We start from the raw sequence: 27,359 nt of genomic DNA on the forward strand, positions 1-27,359 counted from the left end.
GTTTCTAAATGGAGAAACTTTTAAAAATCAGAGATGCAAAAGGACTTCAGTCATAGTAAAGTACAGCACAGAAACAGGCCTTTTGGCCCATCTAGTCTGTGCCAAACCATTTAGACTGCCTACTACTCCCATCGACCTGCACCGAGACCATACCTCTCCATACCCCTACCATCCAAGTACCTATCCAAACTTCTCTTAAATGTTGAAATGAGCTCACATGCACCACTCGTGGTGGCAGCTTGTTCCACACTCTCATGACCCTCTAAGTGAATAATTTCCCCTTGTGTTCCCTCTAACTTTCACCCTTAACCTATGACCTCTAGTAGTAGTCCCACCCGATGTCAGTGGAAAAAGCCTGCTTACATTTACCCTATCTTACCCTAATTTTGTATGCCTCTAAGAAATCTCCTTTCAATCTTCTGTGTTCTGAGGATAAAAGTCCTAACCTATTCGATCTTTCCTTGTAACTCAGGTCCTCCAGACCCAGCAACATTCTTGTAAATTCTCTCTGTACTTTTTCATCCTTATTTACATCTTCCTTGTAGGTGGGTGACCAAAACTCTATAAAGAGTCGTAGAGTAACAGCACTAATGCAGGCCCTTCAGCTCAACTTGGCCATTCCGACCAAATTGTCAGTTTAAGATAATCCCATTTGACCAATATCCCTCAAAGCTAGGGACCCCTTGCTTAATGGTATTGGTCCATGGCTTAAAAAAAGGTTGGGAACCCCTGCTCTTAAGTCCTTTCTGTTAATGTATTTACTCAAATATCCTTTGAGGGGCAATTGGACTATGCAGAATAACAGTATAGGCAGGAACCGGGTATTGATAGTAGATGATCAGCCATGATCTCAAAATGGCGGTGCAGGCTCCAAGGGCCGAATGGTCTACTTCTGCACCTATTGTCTATTGTCTATAGTACAGACCAGATGGCCCAAAGGGCCTGTATCTGCTGTGGCACTTTATGGCTATGTCTATAATTGTTATTGGACCTTGGCTTACGAAGTGTTCAGGCAGTCCTACCTAAAAGTCTAACTGGAAAGCTGTGATGTTAGCAGTGATGGTGTGAAGAATCAGTTTCTTAACTAGTTTATACTTGCATCTGTGTGGCTAAGCACAGCTCCAATGCCATATTTGAATTTGACCGAATCACAGGTGGTAATGAATCAGCATATAGGAGGGAGACAGAAAATCTGATTGGTGTCCTAACAGCAACCTCTCATTCAAAACCAAGGAGCTGATTATTGACTTCAGGAGGCGGCCCATGAGGCTGTCCTTATTGGATGATCAAAGGTGGAGAGCGTCAGCAACTTTAAGTTCCTTGGTGTTACCATTTCAGAGGATCTGTCCTGGGCCCAGCACACAAGTGTAATTACAAAGAAAGCTTCTTTACTTTCTTCGAGGTGCTCACAGCAGCACCTCCACTTCCTTAGAAGTTTGGAAATACTTGGCATGTTGTCTAAAATGCTGACAAACTTCAATAGATGCGTGGTGGAGAATGCTGTCACAGGCAAACAGTGTTCATCATCAAGGACTCCAACACTAAGCCATGCTTTGCTCTCACTTCTGCCATTGGGAAGAAGGTACAGGAGCCTCAAGACCCTTGCCATCAGGTTCAGGTACAGTTATAACAGCCATCAGGGCTTGAACCGAAGGAGATAATTTCACTCAACTTCACTCATCCCATCACTGAACTGTTCCCACAACCATGGAGTCACTTTCAAGGACTCTTCATCTCATGTTCCTTATTTGTTTATTAATTATTTTTCTTTTTGTATTTGCACAGCTTGTTTTTTTTCTACATTGGTTGTTCGTCCTGTTGGTGGTCTTTTATTGGTTCTATTGAATTTCTTGTATGTACTGTGAATGCCCGCAAGAAAATGAATCTCATTTTGACGTATATGAACTATGATATGAAGCCTATTATTGAGGTAGCAGTTTGAATGAAGCAACATTACAACTAAATCCTGACAGCGGAAATCCAACGTGAGGTGTTTGCGTCAGTCTTGTTGAACTTTTAGCCCCATCTCTGTGATGTCAATCATCAGTGTGCTGCCTTTTGTAAGTTATCGGAAACTGTCAATGCATGGTTGTAACTTGCAAGTACTTCAACAGACAATTTGATATTCCAGATGTGCAGCACTGCTGGTCATTTCTTTGTGGCTTAAAGAGCAAGTGCTGTGCCTTAATTCAGAGTTTGTTGACTAGAATCCACTCCCTTTCCACGATCAAGGACATGTATACAGAAAGGTGTTGGAAAAGTGCCAGTAACACCATGAAGGGTTCCACACACTCTCCTATGAATTGCTGCTCCCATTCCTAGCAGGGAGGAGGCTACGTAGCATCCACGCCAGGACCACCAGACTCAAACAGTTACTTTCCCCAAGCAGTAAGGCTGATCAACACCTCCACCCACTAACCCACACCTCCACACCCCCCCACGACCATCACTTTATCATTTTCTGTCAGTCAATTTATGTACAGACTCTCCTGTGCATGGCATCATTTTGTGGAGATGCAATCAATTTATGTATATATGTATTTACATTTATTGATTTTATTTTTTACTATTGTGTTCTTTATCTTGTGGGTTCTTTTTATGCTGCATCTGATCCAGCGTAATAATTATTTCATTCTCTTTACACTTGTGTACTGGAAATTATTTTTTCTTGTAAAGAGGTGACTGGCTCTTGTATTGCAGAGTCCATGGTGTTGATTATTTATTGAAAAGGAAGTGGTGGCTATCCAATGATGACAGGAGACCTGTGCGGTAGGGTTTCTTTCAAAGTGGAAAAGCCGTTGCACTGAGGCAGTTCCACTCTCTTGACCTCCAAAGTCTAACTGCAGTGGTACAAACAAGCGCCACAAACTGGAGTCTTCCTTGGTCGCAGTGGGTGACTGACATCGTCTGTGCTTTGACTGTGGAGTGTTGCAAGTGCCAGCTTCCTGGCCGTTTGATCTGCCTGTAGATCTCATTTGCCCAGTCCACCAGAGCTGCCTTCGCATGCTAGGACAGGCATGTCCCTGCCTCCCCAGTGTATGAAGCCAGCAGCTACTCTTCCCCTGGTTTGGGGTGCGGACACTGTCACATGTAAACAGCTACTTGGAGCCAGAGGTCAGAGCAGAGTGTCCTGTGGGGACCAAAGGTGAGTGAGCTGCCCTGGAATGGACATGACAAATTCCTTCATCAGAGGTGCTACAGTTCCCTGGACATCCCATGCACCCCAGGAAAGGAAATATTGTACTAAAATAAACCAGAGTCCCAATGGCTTAATGTATGACTAATTTCTCTGTGTAAGAGAGCTTCCAACACAGTAGCAAAGTGGTTAGCCTGATGGTATTATGTCTCCAGTTATGCTGCTAGCGCTTAGGACAGCAGTGAAAGTCCTCATCTCTGGTGGTGTTCTGGTCTTCCTTTATCGTGTCAGGAGCATCCTCTTGGTTTTCACTATTGTCAAGGATTCTTCATTGCTGTTTCCACAACAGTTTTGTTTTACCAGTAAGGGTTATTAGCCCTGAGTTGATCCCCCAGACCTTGAGGACTGGTGGACCTCTCTTAGTCTGGCCTCTAACCCTTTGACCTGTTTGGCAAGGGTGAACCTACTTAGAGCCAAAGCACAAAGCCCTGACTCCAGCCAACAAGGCTCTCTGGGTCATTGAGGGACGCAAGCCTCCAAACCACGAAAAAGGTTGCGGTCCCCTTGGAGGAACAACACCAGTGATTAGGGTTAAATTCCTGCCGTGGTCTGTGAGGATTTTGCACGTTCTCCCTGTGACCACGAGTTTCCATTGAGTGCTCCGGTCTTCTGTCATATTCCAAAGACGCATAGTTTGGGTTGGTAAGTTGTAGGTGTGCTGTGTTGGTGCTAGAAGCACGGTGACAGTTGCCCCCAGTGTATTCGTATTGTGTTGGTCTTCATTCAAGTGACACATTTCACTGTATATTTTGATTCACAAGTAATAAATCTAATTGTCTATCTTACAGAAGTGAACGTGGTTCAATTGAACCTGAGATGTAATTTGTTCAAACTCATTGCACCTTGTTCCGAAGCAGAATTATGCAACTAACCAAAGCATTGGTCTGTGACGAGGAATATAGGTAGCCGTCAGAACGGATGAGGTACAAATTCTGCAGTTCAATGCAAATTGTTAACCAATACCTTCCTGTTGTATCTCTGCAGATTCCTACAAAACATGTTTACCGAGTTCTCCAGTGTCAGGAGGAAGAGCTGACACAAATGGTTTCCACTATGTCTGATGGCTGGAAATTTGAGCAGGTGAGCCTCCGAACTCTCTCGATGTCAGGAACAATGAGATCCTGACCCTTTATAAAGCGCTGAGATTCAGCATTGCTACTCCCCCGCAACCCCCCGCCAAAAATACAATGTGCGTAATCCATCTAGAAGTTGACAGGAAGCAACAGGGCCCTGTTAGAGTGGTGCACGCAAGAAAGGGAAGAAACAGATTAATAATGGAGGAGCTTAGCATCTAGGGAGGAAAAAGAATAGTTACCATTGCAGGTTGAGATCTTTCATCAGGACTGGAACAGAATTATAGACTTGAGGCACCAGCAGAAGCTGTTTGGCGCTTGCATCCTAATACTCCCTATATATATTTAAATTTAAAAACATTCAATTCCACTCAGCATATACAAAACGCTGCAGGAACTCAGCAGGTCAGGCAGCACCTGGATGAAAATGTACGTGTCAGTTTGCAGATGATACAGAGATTGGTGGTGGTGTGGATACCACGGAAGACTGACAAAGATTACAGCGGGATGTAGATCAGTTGCAGATATGGGCAGAGGAATGGCAAATGGAGTTTAACTTCACCAAATCTGAAGTGCTGCACTTTAGTAGGTCAAATGTAGAGAGACAGGGCAAGACTCTTAACAGTGTTGGTGAGCCGATGGATATTGGGATGTTATAAAAGTGCCTACACACAGGTTGGTAAGGGGGTGAAGAAGGCTTATGATGCTTTCCTTTATTAGTCGAGGCATTGAGTTCAAAAGTCAGGAAGTTGTGTTGCAGTTTATAAAACTCTAGCTAGGCCGTGTCTGGAGTATTGGGTACAGGTCTGGTTGCCCCACTATAGGAAGGATGTTGAGGCTTTGGAGAAGGTGCAGAAGAGGTTTGCCAGGATACTGCCTGGATTAGACTGCATGTGCTGCAAGGAGAGTTTGGACAAACTTGGGTTGTTTTCTGTGGAGTGGTGGAGGCTGAGGGGAGATCCAGGTTTGTAACATAGAGGTTTGTAAAATTATGAGAGGCATAGATAGAGTAGATAGACAGTATCTTTTTCCCAGAGTTGAAATGCCTAATACTAGAGGGCATGCATTTAAGATGAGGGGGGATAATTTCAAAGAAAATGTGAAGGGCATTTTTTTTTTACATGGAGTGGCGGGTGCCTGAAATGTGCTGCCTGGGGTGGTGGGAGAGATATTTAGATAGGCACATGGATGTGAGGAAACCAGAGGTATGTGGACCTTGTATAGGCAGAATGGATTAGTTTAGTTGGCCATTTGATTACTAATTTAATTGGTTTAGCACAACATCATGGGCCAAACGGCCTGTTCATGTGCTGTACTGTTCTATGCTCAATCTATGGAGAGGAATAAAGGGATGACATTTCAGACAAAGGTCCTTTATCAGGGCTGGAAAGGAAGGGGGAAAATTCCAGAGTAAGAAGGTTGAGGGGACGGGGGGAGAAGTACATGAAAGAAGGTGATAGGTGGAGCCAGGTGAGAGGGATGGTGGCAGAGTGGGATGCAGTGAGAAGCTGGGAAGTGTAGGGTGGAAAAGGTAAAGGGCTGAAGAAAGGGAGAGGAGAGTGGGCTATAGGTGAAAAGGAAGGAGCATGAGCACCTTAAGGTGAACGGCAGGTGAGAAGAGAAGGGGTAAGAGGGGAGCCAGAATGGGGAATGGAAAAAGAGAGGGGGAGGGGGGAGAAATTACCAGAAGTTTGAGAAATCATTGTTCAAATTGGAGGCTACCCAGATGGAATATGAAGTGTTGATCCTCCAACCTGAGTGTGGCCTTATCGTGAATCCTATTCCCCCACTCTTCCCCTGAGCTCCAAAGAATTTTGCTTTAAACTTTTTTCCTTGATGCCATCTGCCTATCTACCTCCCTCTCCTTAAGCCTGGAGTGGTCCTACATAACCTGCTTCATTGTGGTTCAGTGATCGTTGTGCTTCAGTCTTTTGGCGTGCCACGGGCCTCTGCATTCAGTGGCTATATCAGTGCACGTTGCTCTCGTTTCAGTTGGTCAGCATTGGATCTTCCTACAACTATGGCAATGAAGACCAGGCAGAGTTTCTATGCGTTGTTTCCAAGGAGCTACACAACACCACCAACGGGATAAGCTGTGAACCGAGTCGAAAAGCAAAGGTGAGCGGGGTGTGTTGTGCGCAGTGACATTGTGGTTGGGCAGAGGTGATTGGCAACCACTCGGTCTGGAGAGTGAACTTACTCATGTAGTCACGGGCTGATGGTACAAACTCCTTACAGGCAGCGGCGGGAATTGGACCCCGATTGGACAAGCTGTCACTAGTGATGGTCAAGTAAAAACTACCGCAAAGGCTTGTACTGAAGTCTCAATCCACAAACATAGTAGCGCATCGTTTTGCGGCACCTGCCACCGATCGGGGTCCAATTCCCACCGATGCCTGTAAGAAGCTTGTACCATCAGCCCGTGCCTACGTGAGTTTCTTCCCGGGTTGCTGTGGTGTCCTCCCGCATTCCAAAAGACGCACAGTTTAGTAAGTTGTGGGCATGCTTGTTGGTGCTGGAAAGCATGGCAACATCTGTGGGCTGCCCGGTATGATCCTCGCTGCTTTGATTTGAGGCAAATGACACAGTTCTCAGTACTTTTCGATGTATATGTGACAAATAGCTAATCTTTCTCTTTATCTTTAAGGGGATGGGCAAAGCCAGATGGGTGGGAAAGGAAAAGGGCTGGAGAAGGAGGAATCTGATAGGAAAGGAGACCATGGGAGAAAGGGAAGAAAGAGGGTCACCAGCGGCAAGTGATAGGCAGGTGAGGAGAAGAGGTAGGAGGTCAAGTGGGGAATGAAAGAAGAGGAATGATATACTACTGGAAGGAGTTAATGTCTTATTCCGTCAAGGTAGCTTCCAACTTGATGGCATAAATCAATGCTTATGCCATCAGTTTGGAGGCTACCTGGACAGAATATAAGATGCTCTTCCACCCTGAGATAGGCCTTATCATGACAAAAGGGGAGGCTGTATAAAAAAAGAGGTCACATGAGTTGGACTTGCTGCTTAAGTGTAGTGATAGTGAGTGAGTTTTAAAAAAAAATATTTGACAGACCTGTTGATAATGGAAGTTGCCCACTCCCACACCCTCCATGACCGTTGTGAAGGCAACGCCTCTGTATTGTCTTGGCGGAGCTGGTTCTCCACTCGTCAGAGGACCCGTGATGCTTCTGAGTGACCTTACACACTGTCAACCAGTGCCAGCGACCCATATTGTGTCCTGTCCTCTGCTGCTCTCTGTGTGGAGTTTGCACGTTCTCTCTGTAGCCGCATGGGTTTCCTCTGAGTGCTCCCGCTTCACCCCAACCAATCCCAAAGATGAGTGGGGATGTTGGTAAATTGGACGCAGTAAATTGCCCCCCTTGTAATGGAGTGTTAGGAAAAATGGCAATATGGAACTGAGGGACGTGGGGGAGAATACATTACAGAGTGGGATTACTCTGAGACAAAGTGGACTTGAAATCAAATGGAGGCATCTAATGTTGCCAGGAAAAGTGGAAATAACTTGTTTTAAAATTTGAAAGTGTTTTTTAAAAAAACTGTAAAAGTTATTGATTTCTTAATCTGTAGTCATGTTGTCTTTCCTGTTTGACATTTGAATCCTTGTGCATGCTGCATGCTGGATAAAGGGCGAGGACGAGGAAGCTGATTGTGATATGAATGACGGGGACTAAAATGTAACTCGTACACAGTGGTGAGAACTGATAGTGACGTAGAACGAGCTGGTGGTGGGACCATTTCTGCATTTGTGTGTGGTAGATCTAACGGCAATACCCCACAGAGCAGGTTCAAACAAGACCTGGTCTAGCCTCAGGGTGAATGAGTAGTGCTTTAGTGCATATGGGAGATTGCTTGTGCACAAGTCTGTGTGTGTGTGTTTCCTCTTTGTATATCGTGTGTACATGTGTACACAGACCTGTCTTCATGATTGAGTCTCTGTACCCGTGTCGTTCTTCGTTGCAGTAGAATTCCATTGCCTTTTCTTCATTGTCCAACTCATTGGGATTGGCCTGGCTCAGTTTTCATTTCTCCAAGATGGGAGCTGAGGGTCTCGGGCAGCTTCATTGCTCCTCTTCCTTTCCTGAGCATCATTTCCTCAAGTCTGCAGATCTGCCCTTTTTGTTTACAAACTCACAAAACTTAATTCAAACACAAAATACATACAAAGGTTAGGGGTTCCAGTACTGTTGTTAATACAGGTGGTAATTCAATTATTACCATCTGTATTCCCTGTGGGGGCCCACCATTCCTGGAAATAAGGCAATAACAGCATAAGATATTCAAAGTACATTCATTATCAAAGAATGTATAAATTGTACACTTTGAGATTTGTCTGCTTACAAGTAGTCACAAAGAAAGAAACTTGAAAGAACTCGATTAAAGAGAATTAAAATAACAGAACCTGTTGCACATGAGAAAGTTAAAAAAACACAAATCATGCAAACAGTTGAAGTGAACACTGGAGGAGCAGATTAGGCCATTTGGCCCATCAAGTCTTCACCATTTCATTCTGGCTCATCCGTGTTTTTTTTCCCCTCTCAGCCCCAATCTCCTGCCTTTTTCCCCGTATCCCTTCATGTCTGGACCAGTCAGCCTCTGCCTTAAATATTTGTAAAGATTTGGCCTCCACAGCTGCCTATGGCAATGAATTCCACAAGTTCACCACTCTCTGGCTAAAGAATTCCCCCCACTATACGCATAGAGATCGCATGCTCCTTCTCCAGGGGCACTATGGCACGAATGTAGCCCCAGAAGGGCAGGCTGTTGGCTCAGGCAGAAACCTCAACCTTGCAGCCATGTCCTAGGCCCCCTAGTTGCACAATTGCCTGTTGCATCTTGATCATCTCCAGCCACACGGAAGTCTTGAACACTTGGTTCTCCTCTATTGCATTCCCTCCAGTTCCATGTGATGCTCTAGGTACACAGGTGAACATCCATTCCCAGCCTGTCACCAATTCCAACCCCTTCTGGCCACTGTGATGGCTTGAAGCTGACTATTCCCAAGCTGAATTTCCAACGCTGTGTACTGTTCAATCACAGGTAGTTTATTTCCACTTCCATCCTTGTCCCTCCATTATTGAAATCTCAATGCATGCCATTGTCACCCCCAGGCCTGACTATTCTAATGCTCACTAGACTCATGCTTCATTATACACCACTTGTAATATACACTCCGTGCTCACTTTATTAGACACTTTATTAATGCAGATATCTCATCAGCCAATCACATGGTTACATTGAAGCATGCAGACATGGTCAAGAGGTTCAGTTGTTCAGACTAAACATCAGAATGGGGAAGAAATGTGATCAAAGAGATTTTGAACATGGAACGATTGCTGGTGTCAGACGGGATGGTTTAAGTGCCTGCGAAACTGCTAATTCGAGCTGCCCAACAACCCCGATTTAACCCTAACCAAATGATGGGACAATTTGCAGTGATGAATTAACCTTCCTGATACATCTTTGGATTGTGGGAGGAAACCAGAGGACCTTGAGAAAACCCCACATGTTCCACGGGTACAGAGACTCCTTAAAGAGGATGCCTGGATTGAACTCTGAACTCCACCCCGAGCTGTAATAGTGTCACACTAACCACTATGCGACTGTGACGCGCGGTGTCACATGTTATCTGTGTGTGTGCGCGCATGAGATTCCGAGTTTTCAGTATGTGTTCATTTCCCCCTTATTCATGTGAATTCCCTTAGGGCTGTGCCTGTGCGTTCTGTAGAACTCTCACTTTGAATTAGTACGCTGCCATGCTGAGCTGTATATTTACGACTGCACCAGCTAGTCTCACCCCTGCTTAAAAGCAAAGTTCTTGTGACCATCTCTATGCAGCCCTCTTGTGCGTAGCTGACCATCCACTTAGTCGCTTTGCATGTGTTTGTCTCCCGCTATGCACTTCCATGACTTAAGTGAACCTTTTAAAATCTGGGAACAAGTTCTGAAAGTGAGGCGCGGACATCGTGTGCATTGAGCAGTGAGAACATTGTGAACTGAGCAGCCCTCCAGCTTGTACAGTGCACCAGGACACTTGATTCTTTATCCCTACTTGAGTTTACAGTTGACGACCATTGTGTTTCCTGCTTTTATATTTGTGCTTTGTACCAGAAATGCAAGTCACTAAACCAAAAAACTCTCATCTCACTCATCATCCATGTATGTTTTAACCATTATGCAATAAAACAGTTCGTATTTTAACTTGCTTTGCCTCACTTGCTATTAACTCGGTCAGCCTCCTTGAGAATTGAAGAACGTGTCTGCCAAAGGTCTATTCATTTGAAAAAGGATTTGGTGCTTTCCCGGCGTATAAGACGAGTAAACTCTTCTCGGGCTGCCAGCCGGGTACAGCATCATCCCTGATGAAGGTGGCAAAGCTAGTCATCGAAACGTCAGTTATAATCGATACCCGTACCTGGCTGGAAGCCCCAGGTGAGTTTATCTGTTCAGTTATTTGTTCTGAGATGCAGAGGGGAACAATCCCTTCAAGCTGCGCTGCCCTTCAACCCCTGATTTAAACCTAAACTAATCGTGGGACAATTTACAGTGACCAGTTAACCAGTGTGTCTTTGGTCTGTGGGAGGAAACTGGAGGACCGAGAGAAAACCCATGAATTCCATGGGGAGAACATACAAACTCCTTGCAAAGGACACTGGGATTGAAGTCTGAAATCTGCCCCAATAGAATTTTTCCTGAACATACCCTAAAGCTATGTCATCATTGCCAAGAGCTACAATGCCACATGAAAATGGTGGGACTAACCTCCCATTGTGGGGAAATAGCTGCTCCTGCGGTTTGAATAGCGAACAAGATGACTGCTGCTGCCCAGGGTTGTAACAGCCGTCAAACTGCCTAATGTGAGGGTTACTGACTGGTTGTGGACAGTGGAGTGACCTTTCACTTTACTAAGGCAAAATACCATGGATGCTGGAATTTTGGAAACGACGCAGGAGATGCTGCTAATTCTCAGTTGATCAGGTGGCATCTTGTGTGGGGAGAAAGAGTCTGTGCTACAGGTTTATTGGCTCTTGCATCAAAGGTCCTTGACCAGAAATGTTAACTCTGTTTCTTTCCTCACAAACACTATGGAGCATTTCCACCATTTCCTCTCTTTAAGATGTGTTTGGAAAATGAAGCTAAAGATGATGAGTTCAGTTCACCAGACCATTAATGGAAGCTGGAGTTGCCTCCGCTGTTCAAAGTTCAAAGTAAATTTATTACCAAGGTGCTTACATGTCACCATACACAACCCTGAGATTCACTTCCTTGCAGTAGATCCAAGAAACACAGTAGAATCAATGAAAGGCTGCTCCCAACAGGATGGACAACAACCAATGTGCAAAGATGTCAAACTGTGTAGCTATAAAATAAATACAAACATAAATAAATATTGAGAACGTGAGCTGAAGAGTCCTTGAAAGTGAGTCCATTGGTTGTGGGAACAGTTCAGTGATGGGCTGAATGAAGTTATCCCCTCTGGTTCAAGGAGCCTGATGGTTGAGGAGTAATAACTGTTCCTGAACCTGGTAGTGAGTCCTGAGGCTCCTGTACCTCCTTCCTGATGGCAGCAGTGAGAAGAGAGCATGACCTGGGTGGTGAGGATCTCTGATGATGGATGCTGCCTTCCTGCGACAATGCTCCGTATACATGTGCTGAATGGTGGGGAGGGCTTTACCTGTGACGGATTGGGCTGTATCCAGTAGGATTTCCGTTCAAGGGAGTTGGTGCTTCCATACTGGGCCGTGATGCAACCAGTCAATATACTCTCCAACATATAGCTATAGATGTTTGTCCATGTTTTACAGCGCCTATAAAAAAATATTCACCCTCCCTCACTGGAAGTTTTCATGTTTTATTGTTTTACAACATTGAATCACAGTGGATTTAATTTGGCTTTTTTGACACTGATCAAAAGAAAAAGACTCCTTTGTGTCAAAGTGAAAACAGATCTCTACAAAGTGATCTTCATTAATTATAAATATAAACCTCAAAATAATTGGTTGCATAAGTATTCACCCCCTTCAAGTCAGTATTTAGTAGGTGTGCTTTTGGTAGCAATTACAGTCTTGAGTTTGTGTGGATAAGTGTCTATCAGCTTTGCAGATCTGGACACAATTTTTCCCCATTCTTCTTTACAAAACTGCTCAAGCTTTGTCAGATTGCACAGGGATTGTGAGTGAACAGCCCTTTTCAAGTCCAGCCACAAATTCTCAATTGGATTGAGGTCTGGACTCTGACTTGGCCACTCTAGGACATAAACTTTGTTGTATTTAAGTCATTCCTGTGTAGTTTTGACTTTATCCTTGGGGTCATTGTCTTACTGGAAAACAGATCTTCTCCCAAGTTGCAGTTCTCTTACAGACCACATCAGGTTTTCCTCCAGGATTTCCCTGTATTTTGCTGCATTCATTTGCTCTACCTTCACAAGCCTTCCAGGACCTGCTGCAATGAAGCCTCCCCACAGCATGATGCAGCCACAACCATGCTTCACGGTACGGATGGTGTAGTTTTGATGATGTGTGGTGTTTGGCTTACGCCAAGCATAGCGTTTAGTCTGATGGTCCAAACGCTCAACTTTGGTTTCATCAGACCATAGAACCTTCTTCCAGCTGACTTCAGAGTCTGTCTTGCACATGCCTTCTGGCAAACTCTAGCCGAGATTTCATGTGAGGTTTTTTTTTTCAACAGTGGCTTTCTCTTTGCCACTCTCCCATAAAGCTGTGACTGGTGAAGCACCCGGGCAACAGTTGTTGTATGCGCAGTCTCTCCCATCTCAGCCACTGAAGCTTGTAACTCCTCCAGAGTTATCATAGGTCTCTTGGTGGCCTCCCTCACTAGTCTCCTTACACAGTCACTCAGTTTTTGAGGATGACCTGCTCTAGTCAGATTTACAGCTGTGCCGTATTTCCATTTCTTGATGATTGACTTAACTGTACTCCAAGGGATATGTATTGACTTGGAAATGTTCTTGTATCCATCTCCTGACTCGTGCTATTCAATAACCTTTTTGCGGAGTTGCTTGGAGTGTTCTTTTGTCTTCATGTTGTAGTTTTTGCCAGGATACTGACTCACCAGCAGTTGGACCTTCCAAATACAGGTGTATTTTTACTGCGATCAATTGAAACATCTTGACTGCACACAGGTGATTTCTATTTAACTAATTATGTGACTTATGAAACCAATTGGCTGCACCAGTGATGATTTGGTGTGTCATATTAAAGGGGGTGAATCCTTATGCAATCAATTACTTTGTGTTTTATATTTGTAATTAATTTATATCACTTTGTGGTGATCTGTTTTCACTTTAACACGAAAGAGTCTTTCTCTGTTGATCAGTGTCAAAAAAAGCCAAATTAAATCCACCGTGATTCAATTTTGTAAAACAATTAAACATGAAAACTTCCAAGGTGGGAGAATACATTTTATAGGCATTGTAGATGTCATATCGAATCTTCCCAAACTTCTAAGGAAGTAGAGGCGCTGATCTGCTTTCTTTGTAATGGCACCAACATGCTGGTCCCAGGACAAATCCTCTGAAATGACAACACGGAAGAATTTAAAGTTGCTGACCCCTTGGATGTCCAGTTTCCTTCTCCTAATGTCAATAATCCTTGGTTTTGCCAACATTGAATGAGTGGTTGTTGTGGCACTACTCAGTCAAATTTTCAATCTCCCTGACACTTTCTGTAGATACGCCCTGGTGCCTCTTCATTACTTCCCTTCACGCAGTGCAGAATGCTTACACCTCTAAGGAAGGACATTCGACCCATCAGATCTTTGCTGAAATGATTTTACCCCCCCCCCCCCCCCGATTCCGATTTGTTTCTCTGGAACCTCTTTTTTTTTCTCCCCCGATACGGAATTTAAGTTGGCCTGGAAATGATCCTGCTGAGGTTGTAACGGTCGTGCATCTTGGAGGGTCCTCATCCTTTTAGTCCCCCTCATCCCACCCCTGTAATCATTTAGGTCTGCCTGCCCTTTGCCTTAGGAGGATGAGCATCGGACAAGAGACTATGGAATAAATTAATGTGAGTGGAGGTGGTGAATAGCTGCCTCATTTGTGCTAGTTGTCAGAAGCAGCAGGATTGGGAGTGGGTGGAAATCTGACTGTAAATTTTCTTTGTTGCAATCAGCAATTAAAACCTTTTTTTCTGATTTTTTTTTATTCTTTCCCCCCCCCCCACAGCTTTTACAAGCAAAAGGCTCCACGATGTGAGGATGTGCCCAACATGCCTTTCCTTCCTTTTTTTTAATACCTAATGTGTATCCCAGTATGGAAGATGTGGAATTCTACAGCATATCGCAACACCAAAAGCCATAGCAGGATGCACATGACAGTCTCTCTGCAACTTTTTTTGTTATTTGTTTTATCTGTTTTAAAAAAAAAAAATCCTCCTCTCGATGTCAAATGCCTGCTTGAGAACAGCAGAGGGCTCGTCTAAAGTGATTCCCGCACTGCGGCCTTCCTCGGGAATGGATCTCCTTCCGTGTCGGTTGCAGGAGCCAGGAAGTTCCTTACAAAAGATCATCGAGGCTTTTTTGTACTGAAGCTGTGTCTAATGCTGACAGAATAACGGCAGCTAATTTTTATTTAATAGGGTGTGATTTATGGTGGTAACACTATTGGAACTCGGCCTCTTCAGGCTCATTCTTCGGCCTTCAGCTGCCATTCTAAGGATTGCGGTGCATGTTGTTAATGTAGGTGTGGTAGAAAAAAAGTGAATATTAACCAGATGCCATTGTGTCCTCCCCGGGTCTTGTCTTTGTTTACAGTCGGTCAGAGGTCGAAGCTTTGGGTAGTTGTGGTGCTGAGGGTGGGGAGGGCGGGTGGGGAGTATACTTGAAAATGTTAACTTTTTAAAAACAAGAATTTTTTTGGTACATTTTAGCATTGGCTAAAGAAAAATTAAGATTATTCTATAGAGAACACTTTTTTAATAAAAAATAGTTTTGAGGTGGCTGAGCTTGTAAGGGTTAGCAGGTTGGCTTATTGACTATTTATATTTGGAAACGACTGATAATATAACAGTTATGTGGACAAATATTCTTGTGTTGAAATACATTTTTATTCATTGCTGCTTTTAATTTTTAATGGGCATTTGGAATTTCTTGTAGGCTGCTGAGACCAGTTTGTCTCGGTTGGTGGACTCTGAGGCCTAAGCCTTTGTTCATTCTATCAGGGCATTTTTAAAATGGCGGGGTGGTGGGGGGGGGGGGCAATGTGCAAATCGCATTCATCTCCACTTTACCAAGATAGCTGAGAAGTCTGAGATACTTCTGATGAAAGGCTCGGTGCAGTTTGAAGAGAGACAATATGCTTCATCACAAGGAAAGAAAATGGAGGGGTTGGAAAGGCCAGTCAGAATTTGAACTAAAGAGCAGGCCAATGATTTGAGTGTTTGTGACGGTTTGCTTGATCCCTGAAGATCCCACTGTTCAACCGTTGCCTTGCCCAGTCAAGCCACCATTTCTTCCTGGTTCCAGTCTTTTTTTTAAAAAAACAACTAATAAAAATATTCAATAAAAATAGAAGAAAAAGATTTTTTTTTCTTGGAGTCATCGGCATCCTGGAGAGAAGAAAGAAAGTAAAGGCTCTTCAGCCAGTAATAGAGACCCCACTCCATTTACCTTTGACTGATTTTTTTCTATTGTATGGCAATCTCAGACTTAGAATTTGTAATTAACTCAAAAATCAATTGCTGTTTGTGCAGTCCTGAATTCATTCACCCTCTGTCAAGAGGTTTCCTAACTCCACTGCCGTGTGATCTGCCTCCACTGTACAAGTGATGCCCCTTTGACCCAGACTCTCACCCAGCAATGGTTTCTCTCCATCTACCACCTTGAGGACCTGATACTGAGCTGCTCTCCCATTTCCTGTACATGGACATCTTTGGCTGAGGGCTGTACTTGAATGCTTATCCTATTGAGCCTTGGCCTGTCCTGACCTTTTCAAAGGAAAATGGTAAGACAATATCGATAAGTTAGACCTTTTTAAGAGTTCGCTGGACTTTGTACTTTTGTCTTCAGTCCACATGTTATTAATCTTAATTACACGATGCTGTTGCTGCTTTTTGGCAAGCCTGCCTTTACCCTGCATAGGTTGAATGTCCCCTCTTTCTACACCTCTTCATTCATTCTCCTGCAAAAGGATTCCCTGAACAACTAATCAGTCTTATTTCTCTCTCATGGTACTGAAATCTGTCTACCACCCTCCCAAAAGATCCGAAGACAGGACACCCCTGGCATATCCATCACCTTGGCATGTTCCTATCACATTGGGTCTTCTCCCTAATCATCTCAAACACAAGACATTCTGCAGATGTTGGAGATCCAGAGCAATGCACACAAAATGTTGAGGGAACTCAGGTAGCATCTATGGAAATGAATCAGGCCAAGATTAAACATCCAAAAAAGTTTGAAATTCAAAGTAATTATTGTTATCAGGGTACATAAGCGTTACTAAATTCTGCCCTGAGATTCCTTATTCCTGCGGGCATACTCAGCAAATCTATAGAACAGTAACTATAACAGGATCAATGAAAGATCAACCAGAGTGCAGAAGACAACAAACTGTGCAAATGCAAATATAAATAAACAGCAATAAATAACAAAATAAAGAGTCATTAAAGTGAGATAAGTGGTTGTGGGAACATCTCATTTCATTGGCAAGTGAGTGTAGTTATCCCCTTTTGTCCAAGAGCCTGATGGTTGAGGGGTAGTAACTGTTCTTGGACCTGTTGCTCTGAGTCCTGAGGCTCTTGTACCTTCTACCTGATGGCAGCAGCAAGAAAAGAGCATGGCCTGGGCGGTGGTGAAAGCATCATCCATCTGATGATGGATGGTGCTTTCCTACGACAGTGTTTCATGTTAGGTGTGCTCAATGGTTGGGAGGGGTTTTACCATGATGTTCTCTCCCCTCTGCCCATAAGGAGACGACCCCACTTAGGTCCTGATGAAGGGTTTCAGCCTGTAATGTCGACTCTTTATTCCTCTCTGTAGATGCTCTCTGACCTGCTGAGTTCCTCCAGCGCTTTGTGTGTGTTGCTCCTTCCCATCTCATTTCCATCGAATGTTAATGTTTCAGGTTGGTGATCCATTTCTGATGAAGGGTCATTTACCTGAAACATAATACCGTTTCTTTCTCCACAGCCGCTGACTTACCTGAGTTGAAACAATATTTTCAGTGTTAGAACAACCCAGTACAGGAACAGGTCCTTTGGTCCTGATGAATACGCTGATGTTGATCCCAAATGAAACTAAGCCTATCTGTTTGCATATGATCCATATCACTTCACTCCCTTCATGTATCTGGTGTCTGTCTAAATAACTTTTCAATGTCAGTAGTTAATTTCCAAATTCTAACATGCAGTTTTATTGAGTTTCATTTTGCTTTCCCTCATCCATTTTCTTCCACAATTCTTTCAATGCTTCCCAACTTCTTGACATTTCCCTGCTCCTGACTTTCCCTGGGGATATAGAGTCCCTCAGCACTGTTTGGTGCCTCCTTTGGATAGTTCTTCTCAAGGGAAGCCCAACTTGTTTCCATCTGCCATTATCTCTCCACTTGAAATTACGTTTTACCCACGTGCTGTGAAAACACATGGATCCTGGCTATTGCTGCCTTTGTAGGAAAGGTGGAACACACATTTTCCTGTCTTACTCAAGACTTTTTACTTACAGCCTGTTACACTGGCATTTAGGGCAGCAATGAAGGTCCTCCAACTCTGGTGGTATTCAGGGCTTCCTTCAGTATGTCAGTAGTTTCATCTCCGTTTTCACTACTGACAGTCATTCAAGTTCTGGGTGGAGATTCAGGTGTACCATCGCACTCAGATGTAGAAGGATTATTCATTGATGTCTCTGCAACAGTTTTGTTTGACCAGTCAGTTGTTAGCCCTGAGCTGAACCCCAGAACCTGGAGGACCAGTGGACCACTCTCAGTCTGGCCTCTGCCCTTTGACCTGTTTGGCATGAGTGACCCTACCAAGAGTCAAATATAAAGACCCAACTCCATCCATCATAGCTCTCCAGATATTAGAAAGGTAAAATAATTGGTTATTTGGGGAAAGAAATAAATACATATACTAAAGTTATTATGAACTCCGTGGAGCATATGGGGATCTTCCGCTATCCAGGCACTCTTTCTTTCTTTTTTTTTCTTTTTCTTTTTTTCTATAGGGATGTTAGGGGTGAGGGGGAAGGGTATATATTTTTTTCTTTCTGTAATCATTTGAAAACTCAATAAAAAAAAGTTTTTAAAAAAAAGCTACAGCACAATACAGGTCCTTTGGCCCACAAATCTGTGTCCTTACCTTAAAAATTACCTAGGGTTACCCTTAGCCTATTTTTCTGAGCTCCAGTGGTCTCTTAAAAGGCCCTATCGTATCTGCCTCCACCACCATCGCTGGCAGCCCATTCCACGCATTCACCACTCTGCATAAAAATAACAACAAGAAGTTAACGCTGACATCTCCCTACTTCCAAGCACCTTAAAACTGTCTGCTGGTGCTAGCCATTTCAGCCCTGGGAAAAAGCCTCTGACTATCGACACAATCAATGCCTCCCATCATCTTATACTCCTCCATCAGGTCACCTCTCATCCTCCGTTACTCTAAGGAAATACAGCTGAGTTCACTCAACCTATTCTCATAAGGCACAATCCCCAATTCAGGCAACATCTTTGTAAATCTCTGCACCCTTTCTATGGTTTCCACATTCATCCTGTAGTGAGGCGACCAGAAATGAGCACAGTACTCCAAGTGGGGTCTGACCAGGGTCCCATATAGCTGCAACATTACCTCTTGGCTCCTAAACTCAATCCCACAATTGATAAAGGCCAATGCACCGTATGCTTTCTTAAAAAAGGAGGGAGAGAGAAACCGGGGAATTATAGACCAGTTAGCCTGACATCGGTGGTGGGGAAAATGCTAGAGTCAGTTATCAAAGATGTGTTAACAGCACATTTGGAAAGAGGTGAAATCATCGGACAAAGTCAACATGGATTTGTGAAAGGAAAATCATGTCTGACGAATCTTACAGAATTTTTTGAAGATGTAACTGGTAGAGTGGATAAGGGAGAGCCAGTGGATGTGGTATATTTGGATTTTTGAAAGGCTTTTGACAAGGTCCCACACAGGAGATTAGTGTGCAAACTTAAAGCACACAGCACACAGTATTGGGGGTATGGTATTGATGTGGTACCATATTGGGGGTATGGTATTGATGTGGATAGAGAATTGCAGACAGGAAGCAAAGAGTAGGAATAAACGGGAGCTTTTCAGAATGGCAGGCAGTGACTAGTGGGGTACCGCAAGGCTCAGTGCTGGGACCCCAGTTGTTTACAATATATATTAATGATATAGACGAGGGAATTAAATGCAGCATCTCCAAGTTTGCGGATGACACGAAGCTGGGCGGCAGTGTTAGCTGTGAGGAGGGTGCTAAGAGGATGCAGGGTGACTTGGATAGGTCAGGTGAGTGGGCAAATTCATGGCAGATGCAATTTAATGTGGATAAATGTGAGGTTATCCAGTTTGGTGGCAAGAACAGGAAAACAGATTATTATCTGAATGGTGGCCGATTAGGAAAAGGGGAGGTGCAACGAGACCTGGGTGTCATTGTACACCAATCATTGAAAGTGGGCATGCAGGTACAGCAGGCGGTGAAAAAGGCAAATGGTATGTTGGCATTCATAGCAAGAGGATTTGAGTACAGGAGCAGGGAGGTTCTACTGCAGTTGTACGAGGCCTTGGTGAGACCACACCTGGAGTATTGTGTGCAGTTTTGGTCCCCATTCTTGCCATAGAGGGAGTACAAAGAAGGTTCACCAGACTGATTCCTGGGATGGCAGGACTTTCATATGAAGAAAGACTGGATACTCATTAGAATTTAGAAGATTGAGGGGGGATCTTATTGAAACATATAAAATTCTAAAGGGATTGGACAGGCTAGGTGCAGGAAGATTGTTCCCGATTTTGGGGAAGTCCAGAACGAGTGGTCACAGTTTAAGGATAAAGGGGAAGTCTTTTAGGACCAAGATGAGGAGAAACTTCTTCACACAGAGTGGTGAATCTGTGGAATTCTCTGCCACAGGAAACATTTGAGGCCAGTTTATTGGCTATATTTAAGAGGGAGTTGGATATGACCCTTGTGGCTAAAGGGATCAGGGGTTATGGAGAGAAGGCAGGTACAGGGTTCTGAGTTGGATGATCAGCCATGATCATACTGAATGGTGGTGCAGGCTTGAAGGGACGAATGGCCTACTCCTGTACCTATTTTCTAAGTTTAACCACAGAGTCAACCTGCACAGCAGCTTTGAGTGTCCTATGGACTCGGACCCCAAGATCCTCCACACTGCCAAGAGCCTTACCATTAATGCCATATTCTGCCATCATATTTGACCTACCCACACTTATCTGGGTTGAACTCCATCTGCCACTTCTCAGCCCAGTTTTGCATCATATCAATATCCTGCTGTAACCTCTGACAGCCCTCCACACTATCCACAACACCTCTGACCTTTGTGTCATCAGCAAATTTACTAACCCATCCCTCCACTTCCTCATCCAGGTCATTTATAAAAATCACGAAGAGTAGGGGTCCCGGAACAGATCCCTGAGGCACACCACTGGTGACCGACCTCATGCAGAATATAACCCATCTACGACAACTTGCCTTCTGTGGGCAAGCCAGTTCTGGATCCACAAAGCAATGTCCCCTTGGATCCCATGCCTCCTTACTTTCTCAATAAACCTTGCATGGGGTACTTGGTCAAAAGCCTTACTGAAATCCACCTTCACTGCTCTACCTTCATCAATGTGTCTAGTCACATCCTCAAAAAATTCAGTCAGGCTCGTAAGGCATGACCTGCCTTTCACAAAGCAATGCTGACTATTCCTAATCATAGTATATAACCATATAACCATATAACAATCACAGCACGGAAACAGGCCATTCCGGCCCTCCTAGTCCGTGCCGAACTCTTAATCTCACCTAGTCCCACCTACCCGCACTCAGCCCATAACCCTCCACTCCTTTCCTATCCATATACCTATCCAATTTTACCTTAAATGACACAACTGAACTGGCCTCTACTACTTCTACAGGAAGCTCATTCCACACAGCTATCACTCTCTGAGTAAAGAAATACCCCCTCGTGTTTCCCTTAAACTTTTGCCCCCTAACTCTCAAATCATGTCCTCTCGTTTGAATCTCCCCTACTCTCAATGGAAACAGCCTATTCACGTCAACTCTATCTATCCCTCTCAACATTTTAAATACCTCGATCAAATCCCCCCTCAACCTTCTACGCTCCAATGAATAGAGACCTAACTTGTTCAACCTTTCTCTGTAACTTAAGTGCTGAAACCCAGGTAACATCCTAGTAAATCGTCTCTGCACTCTCTCTAATTTATTGATATCTTTCCTATAATTCGGTGACCAGAACTGTACACAATATTCCAAATTTGGCCTTACCAATGCCTTGTACAATTTTAACATTACATCCCAACTTCTGTACTCAATGCTCTGATTTATAAAGGCCAGCGTTCCAAAAGCCTTCTTCACCACCCTATCTACATGAGACTCCACCTTCAGGGAACTATGCACTGTTATTCCTAGATCTCTCTGTTCCACTGCATTCCTCAATGCCCTACCATTTACCCTGTATGTTCTATTTGGATTATTCCTGCCAAAATGTAGAACCTCACACTTCTCAGCATTAAACTCCATCTGCCAACGTTCAGCCCATTCTTCTAAACGGCATAAATCTCCCTGCAAGCTTTGAAAACCCACCTCATTATCCACAACACCTCCTACCTTAGTATCATCAGCATACTTACTAATCCAATTTACCACCCCATCATCCAGATCATTTATGTATATTACAAACAACATTGGGCCCAAAACAGATCCCTGAGGCACCCCGCTAGTCACCGGCCTCCATCCCGATAAACAATTATCCACCACTACTCTCTGGCATCTCCCATCTAGCCACTGTTGAATCCATTTTATTACTCCAGCATTAATACCTAACGACTGAACCTTCTTAACTAACCTTCCATGTGGAACTTTGTCAAAGGCCTTGCTGAAGTCCATATAGACTACATCCACTGCCTTACCCTCGTCAACATTCCTCGTAACTACTTCAAAAAATTCAATAAGGTTTGTCAAACATGACCTTCCACGCACAAATCCATGCTGGCTACTCCTAATCAGATCCTGTCTATCCAGATAATTATAAATACTATCTCTAAGAATACTTTCCATTAATTTACCCACCACTGATGTCAAACTGACAGGTCTATAATTGCCAGGCTTACTTCTAGAACCCTTTTTAAACAATGGAACCACATGAGCAATACGCCAATCCTCCGGCACAATCCCTGCTTCCAATGACATCTGAAAGATCTCCGTCAGAGCTCCTGCTATCTCTACACAAACTTCCCTCAAGGTCCTGGGGAATATCCGGTCAGGACCCGGAGATTTATCCACTTTTAAATTTCTTAAAAGCGCCAGTACTTCCACCTCTTTAATTGTCATAGGTTCCATAACTTCCTTACTTGTTTCCCACACCTTACACCATTCAATATCCTTCTCCTTAGTGAATACCGAAGAGAAGAAATCGTTCAAAATCTCTCCCATCTCCCTCGGCTCCACACATAGCTGACCACCCTGATTCTCTAAGGGACCAATTTTATCCCTCACTATCCTCTTGCTTTTAATATAACTGTAGAAGCCTTTCGGATTTACTTCCACCTTATTTGCCAAACCAAACTCGTAACTTCTTTTAGCTTTTCTAATCTCTTTCTTAAGTTTCCTTTTACATTCTTTATATTCCTCGAGCAATTCCTTTACTCCATGCTGCCTATATCTATTGTAGACATCCCTCTTTTTTCGAACCAAGTTTCTAATATCCCTTGAAAACCATGGCGCTTTCAAACCTTTAACCTTTCCTTTCAACCGAACAGGAACATAAAGATTCTGTACCCTCATAATTTCACCCTTAAATGACCTCCATTTCTCTATTACATCCTTCCCATAAAACAACTTGACCCATTCCACTCTCTCTAAATCCCTGCGCATCTCCTCAAAGTTAGCCTTTCTCCAATCAAAAATCTCAACTCTAGGTCCAGTCCTGTCCTTCTCCATAATTATATTGAAGCTAATGCTATTGTGATCACTGGACCCGAAGTGCTCCCCAACACATACATCTGTCAGCTGACCTATCGCATTCCCTAACAGGAGATCCAACACTGCCCCATCTCTAGTCGGTACTTCTATGTATTGTTGCAAAAAGCTATCCTGCACACATTTCACAAACTCTAAACCATCCAGCCCTTTTACAGAATGAGCTTCCCAATCTATGTGTGGAAAATTAAAATCTCCCACAATCACCACCTTGTGTTTACTACAAATATCTGCTATCTCCTTACACATTTGCTCTTCCAACTCACGCTCCCCATTAGGTGGCCTATAATACACTCCTATCAGTGTTACTACACCTTTCCCATTCCTCAATTCCACCCAAATAGCCTCCCTAGAGGAGCTCTGTAATCTATCCTTCCAAAGCACCGCCATAAGATTTTCTCGGACAAGCAATGCAACACCTCCTCCTCTGGCCCCTCCTACTCTATCACACCTGAAGCAACTAAATCCAGGAATATTTAGTTGCCAATCACACCCTTCCTGCAACCATGTTTCACTAATAGCTACAACATCATAATTCCAGGTATCAATCCACACTTTAAGCTCATCCACCTTTCTTACAATGCTCCTAGCATTAAAATAGATACATTTAAGATACTCTCCACCTCCTCCTCTCTTTTCATCCCTAGCAATGCATTCAAATTTATTATCCTTTTCTTTCTTCTCCCCTACAACTTCGGGCTGAGCACATCCCTCCTCCATCACCTGCCTGTCCTCCCTCACACACGGTCTACTTACTTGCTCTACTGGTGAACTAACCTCCTCTCCCATAGTTTTCTCAAATTGATTTCCGCCCCCCCATCTTACTAGTTTAAAGTCTGCCCCGTAGCCCTAGCAAACCTCCCCACTAGGATATTGGTCCCCCCAGGATTCAAGTGTAACCCGTCCTTCTTGAACAGGTCACGCCTGCCCCAGAAGAGGTCCCAATGATCCAGAAACTTGAATCCCTGCCCCCTGCTCCAATCCCTCAACCACGCATTCATCCTCCACCTAATTCCATTCCTACTCTCACTGTCGCGTGGCACAGGCAGTAATCCCGAGATTACTACCTTTGCGGTCCTTCTTAACTGCCTTCCTAACTCCCTATACTCTCGTTTCAGGACCTCTTCCCCTTTACTACCTATGTCATTGGTACCTACATGTACCACGACCTCTGGCTCCTCACCCTCCCACTTCAGGATATCTTGGACGCGATCAGTATGCCTCTCCAATTGTTCATAAATCCTGCCTCTCAACTTACCAACCACTGGTCTATTATTTCTTGGGCTCTCTCTACTCCCTTTCTTGAAAAATGGAACAACATCTGCAACCCTCCAATCCTTCTGAACCTATTGATGATGTAAAGATCATCACCAGAGGCTCAGCAATCCCCTCCCTCACCTCCCACATTAGCCTGGGTTACATCTCATCCGCTCTGGTGACTTATCCAACTTGATGCTTTCCAAAAGCTCTAGCACATCCTCTTTCTTAATATCTGCATGCTTAAGCTTTTCAGTCCATTGTAAGTCATCCCTACAATCGCCAAGATCCTTCTCCATAGTGAATACTGAAGCAAAGTACCCATTAAGTACCTCTGCTATCTCCTGAGGTTCCATACACACTTTTCCACTGTCACACTTGATTGGGCTTATTCTCTCATGTCTTATCCTCTTGCTCTTCACATACTTGTAGAATGCCTTGGGGTTTTCCTTAATTCTGCTTGCCAAGGCCTTATCATGGCCCCTTCTGGCTCTCTTGATTTCATTCTTGAGCTCCTTTCTGCTAGCCTTAAAATCTTCTAGATCTCTGTCATTAGGTTTTTTTGAACCTTTCATAAGCTCTTCTTGCCTAGATTTACGACAGCCTTTTGTTCCTGTACCCTGCCATCCTTTCCCAGTGTCATTGGAACATAGCTGTGCAGAACTCCATGCCACATTTTCCGTACATTTCCCTGAGAACATCTGTTCCTAATTTATCCTTCCGTTCCACCTGATAGCCTCATATTTCTACTTACTCCAAGTAAACCGAACTTGTCTGTTCCTATCCCCCTCTCCAATGCTATGATAAAGGAGATAGATTGTGATCACTATCTCCAAAATGCTCTTCCACTGAGAGACCTGACACCTAATCAGGTTCATTTCCCAGTAGCAGATCAAGTACAGCCCCTCCTCTTGTCAAAAAAACCTTGAACACACCTAACAAACTCCACCCCATCTAAACCCAGTAGAGTTATTGACCCCTTCCTGTTCTTAACTTCCACCCACAGAGACTCCATAGACAATCCTTCCATGTAGAAAAGTGTCTGATCAACAGTGCCACACCCCTACCTCTTTTGCCTCCCTCCCTGTTCTTTCTGAAACATCTAAAGCTTGGCACTCGAAGTAACCATTCCTGCCGTGAGCCATCCAAATCTCTGTAATGGCCACAAGATCATAGCTCCAAGTACTGATCCATGCTCTAAGTTCATCCGCTTTGTTCATATACTCCTTGCATTAAAATAGATACACTTCAAACCATTGGTCTGAGCGTGTCCCTTCCTCCGATCCTCCCTCGCGCACTGTCTACAAGTTTTTCTATTTGTGAGCCTCTTCCTCCATCTCTTCAGTTTGGTTCCCCCCCCCCCCCCCCCCAGCAATCCTAGTTTAAACTCTCCCCAGTAACCTGAGCAAACCTCCCCACCAGGATATTGGTTTCCCTGGGATTCAAGTGCAACCCGTCCTTTTTGTACAGGTCATTTTTGCCCCAAATGATCCAGAAATCTGAATCCCTGCCCCCCTGCTCTAACCCCTCAGCCACGCATTTATCCTCCACCTCACTCTATGCCTATACTCTCTGTGCTCGTGGTCTGGCAGCAATCCCGAAATGACTACCTTTGTGGTCCTGCTTCTCAACTTCCTTCCTAACTCCCTGTAGTCTGTTTTCAGGACCTCCTCCCTTTTCCTGCCTATGTTGTTGGTACCAATATATAACATGACCTCTGGCTGTTCTCCTTCCCACTTCAGGATATCGTGGACGTGATCAGACGCATCCCGGACCCTGGCACACACGCCCCCAAACCACAACAAGGTTAAGGTCCCCTGGAGGACTCAACATTTAAGCTTGATTTTATTAATTCCTCCAGTTCTGTACTAGAATTGGTCATCGTCTGTCCTTTGGACCCTGTAGCAAAGGAAGGATCTGCTGGCATTGGAGAGGGTCCAGACGCGGTTCACGAGAATGATCCCAAGAATGACAGGGTCAACATGGGAGGAGCATTTGATGGCATTGCAACTACTCTGGAGTTTAGATGAATGAAGCTTCATGGGAGACAGCAGGTATTGTGTTTCCGAAGCAATGTAGAAGATTGTAACATTGGTCTCCAGCTCTCGTAGGAGAGCAACCCCTCTTGGCCTCACTGGAGAGAGATGGCCTGTCTGTGATACCAAAGTGCTGGGTTACGGACAGTAGTTTTGATGGGCTCTGGATCAAGGTCTCTTTGGGGGACTTTTGCTGATGCCTTTGGGGTGGGGGGGGGAGTGGAAGTTGGTGCTTCTATTTGTGTGGAAGGCGGGTGGAATGGGTGCTTCTATTGTTCATTCTATGGGGTCTCTTGTGGATGTCTGAAGAATAAAAATGTAAGGTTCTGTACTGTCTGCATTCTCTGATATTGTTCCAAAATAAATGAGGGGGGAATCTCATTGAAACCTATCAAACGTTAAAAGGCTGGATGTGGAGAGGGTGCTTCCAATGATGGGGAACTCTAGGACCAGAAAGCACAGCCTCAAAATAGAGGGGCATCCATTTAGAGTAGAGACAAGGAAGAATTTCTTTAACCAGAGAGTGGTGAATCTGGAATTAATTGCCATGGCTGTGGAGGCCAAGTCATTGAGTATTTTTAGAGTGGGGGTTGATGATTAGTC

The 27,359-nt window shown here is 44.1% G+C and overlaps 1 protein-coding gene and 1 long non-coding RNA gene across 3 annotated transcripts in view; both read left to right on the forward strand.

Moving 5' to 3' along the window:
- LOC140719252 (BTB/POZ domain-containing protein KCTD5-like) overlaps positions 1-15,088 on the forward strand; it is a 40,228-nt gene extending 25,140 nt beyond the window's left edge. Inside the window, exons 4-7 of one of the 2 annotated variants that reach the window (XM_073033737.1) lie at positions 4,181-4,276; positions 6,262-6,387; positions 7,905-7,969; positions 14,462-15,088. In XM_073033737.1, the coding sequence (XP_072889838.1) occupies positions 4,181-4,276; positions 6,262-6,387; positions 7,905-7,949 (267 nt within the window). In that variant the 3' untranslated portion in view covers positions 7,950-7,969; positions 14,462-15,088. The remainder of the gene's footprint in view (positions 1-4,180; positions 4,277-6,261; positions 6,388-7,904; positions 7,970-14,461) is intronic. The other variant, XM_073033738.1, reaches the window with a different exon arrangement.
- A 32-nt stretch (positions 15,089-15,120) lies between these two features.
- Positions 15,121-27,083, forward strand: LOC140719253 (uncharacterized). Its single transcript, XR_012096875.1, has 2 exons — positions 15,121-16,237; positions 26,463-27,083. It is a non-coding gene; the product is annotated as an uncharacterized lncRNA (long non-coding RNA).
- Positions 27,084-27,359: the final 276 nt, after the last annotated feature.

This window comes from Hemitrygon akajei, chromosome 31 (assembly GCF_048418815.1).
Source record: "Hemitrygon akajei chromosome 31, sHemAka1.3, whole genome shotgun sequence".
NCBI classification, from domain to species: Eukaryota; Metazoa; Chordata; class Chondrichthyes; order Myliobatiformes; family Dasyatidae; genus Hemitrygon; species Hemitrygon akajei.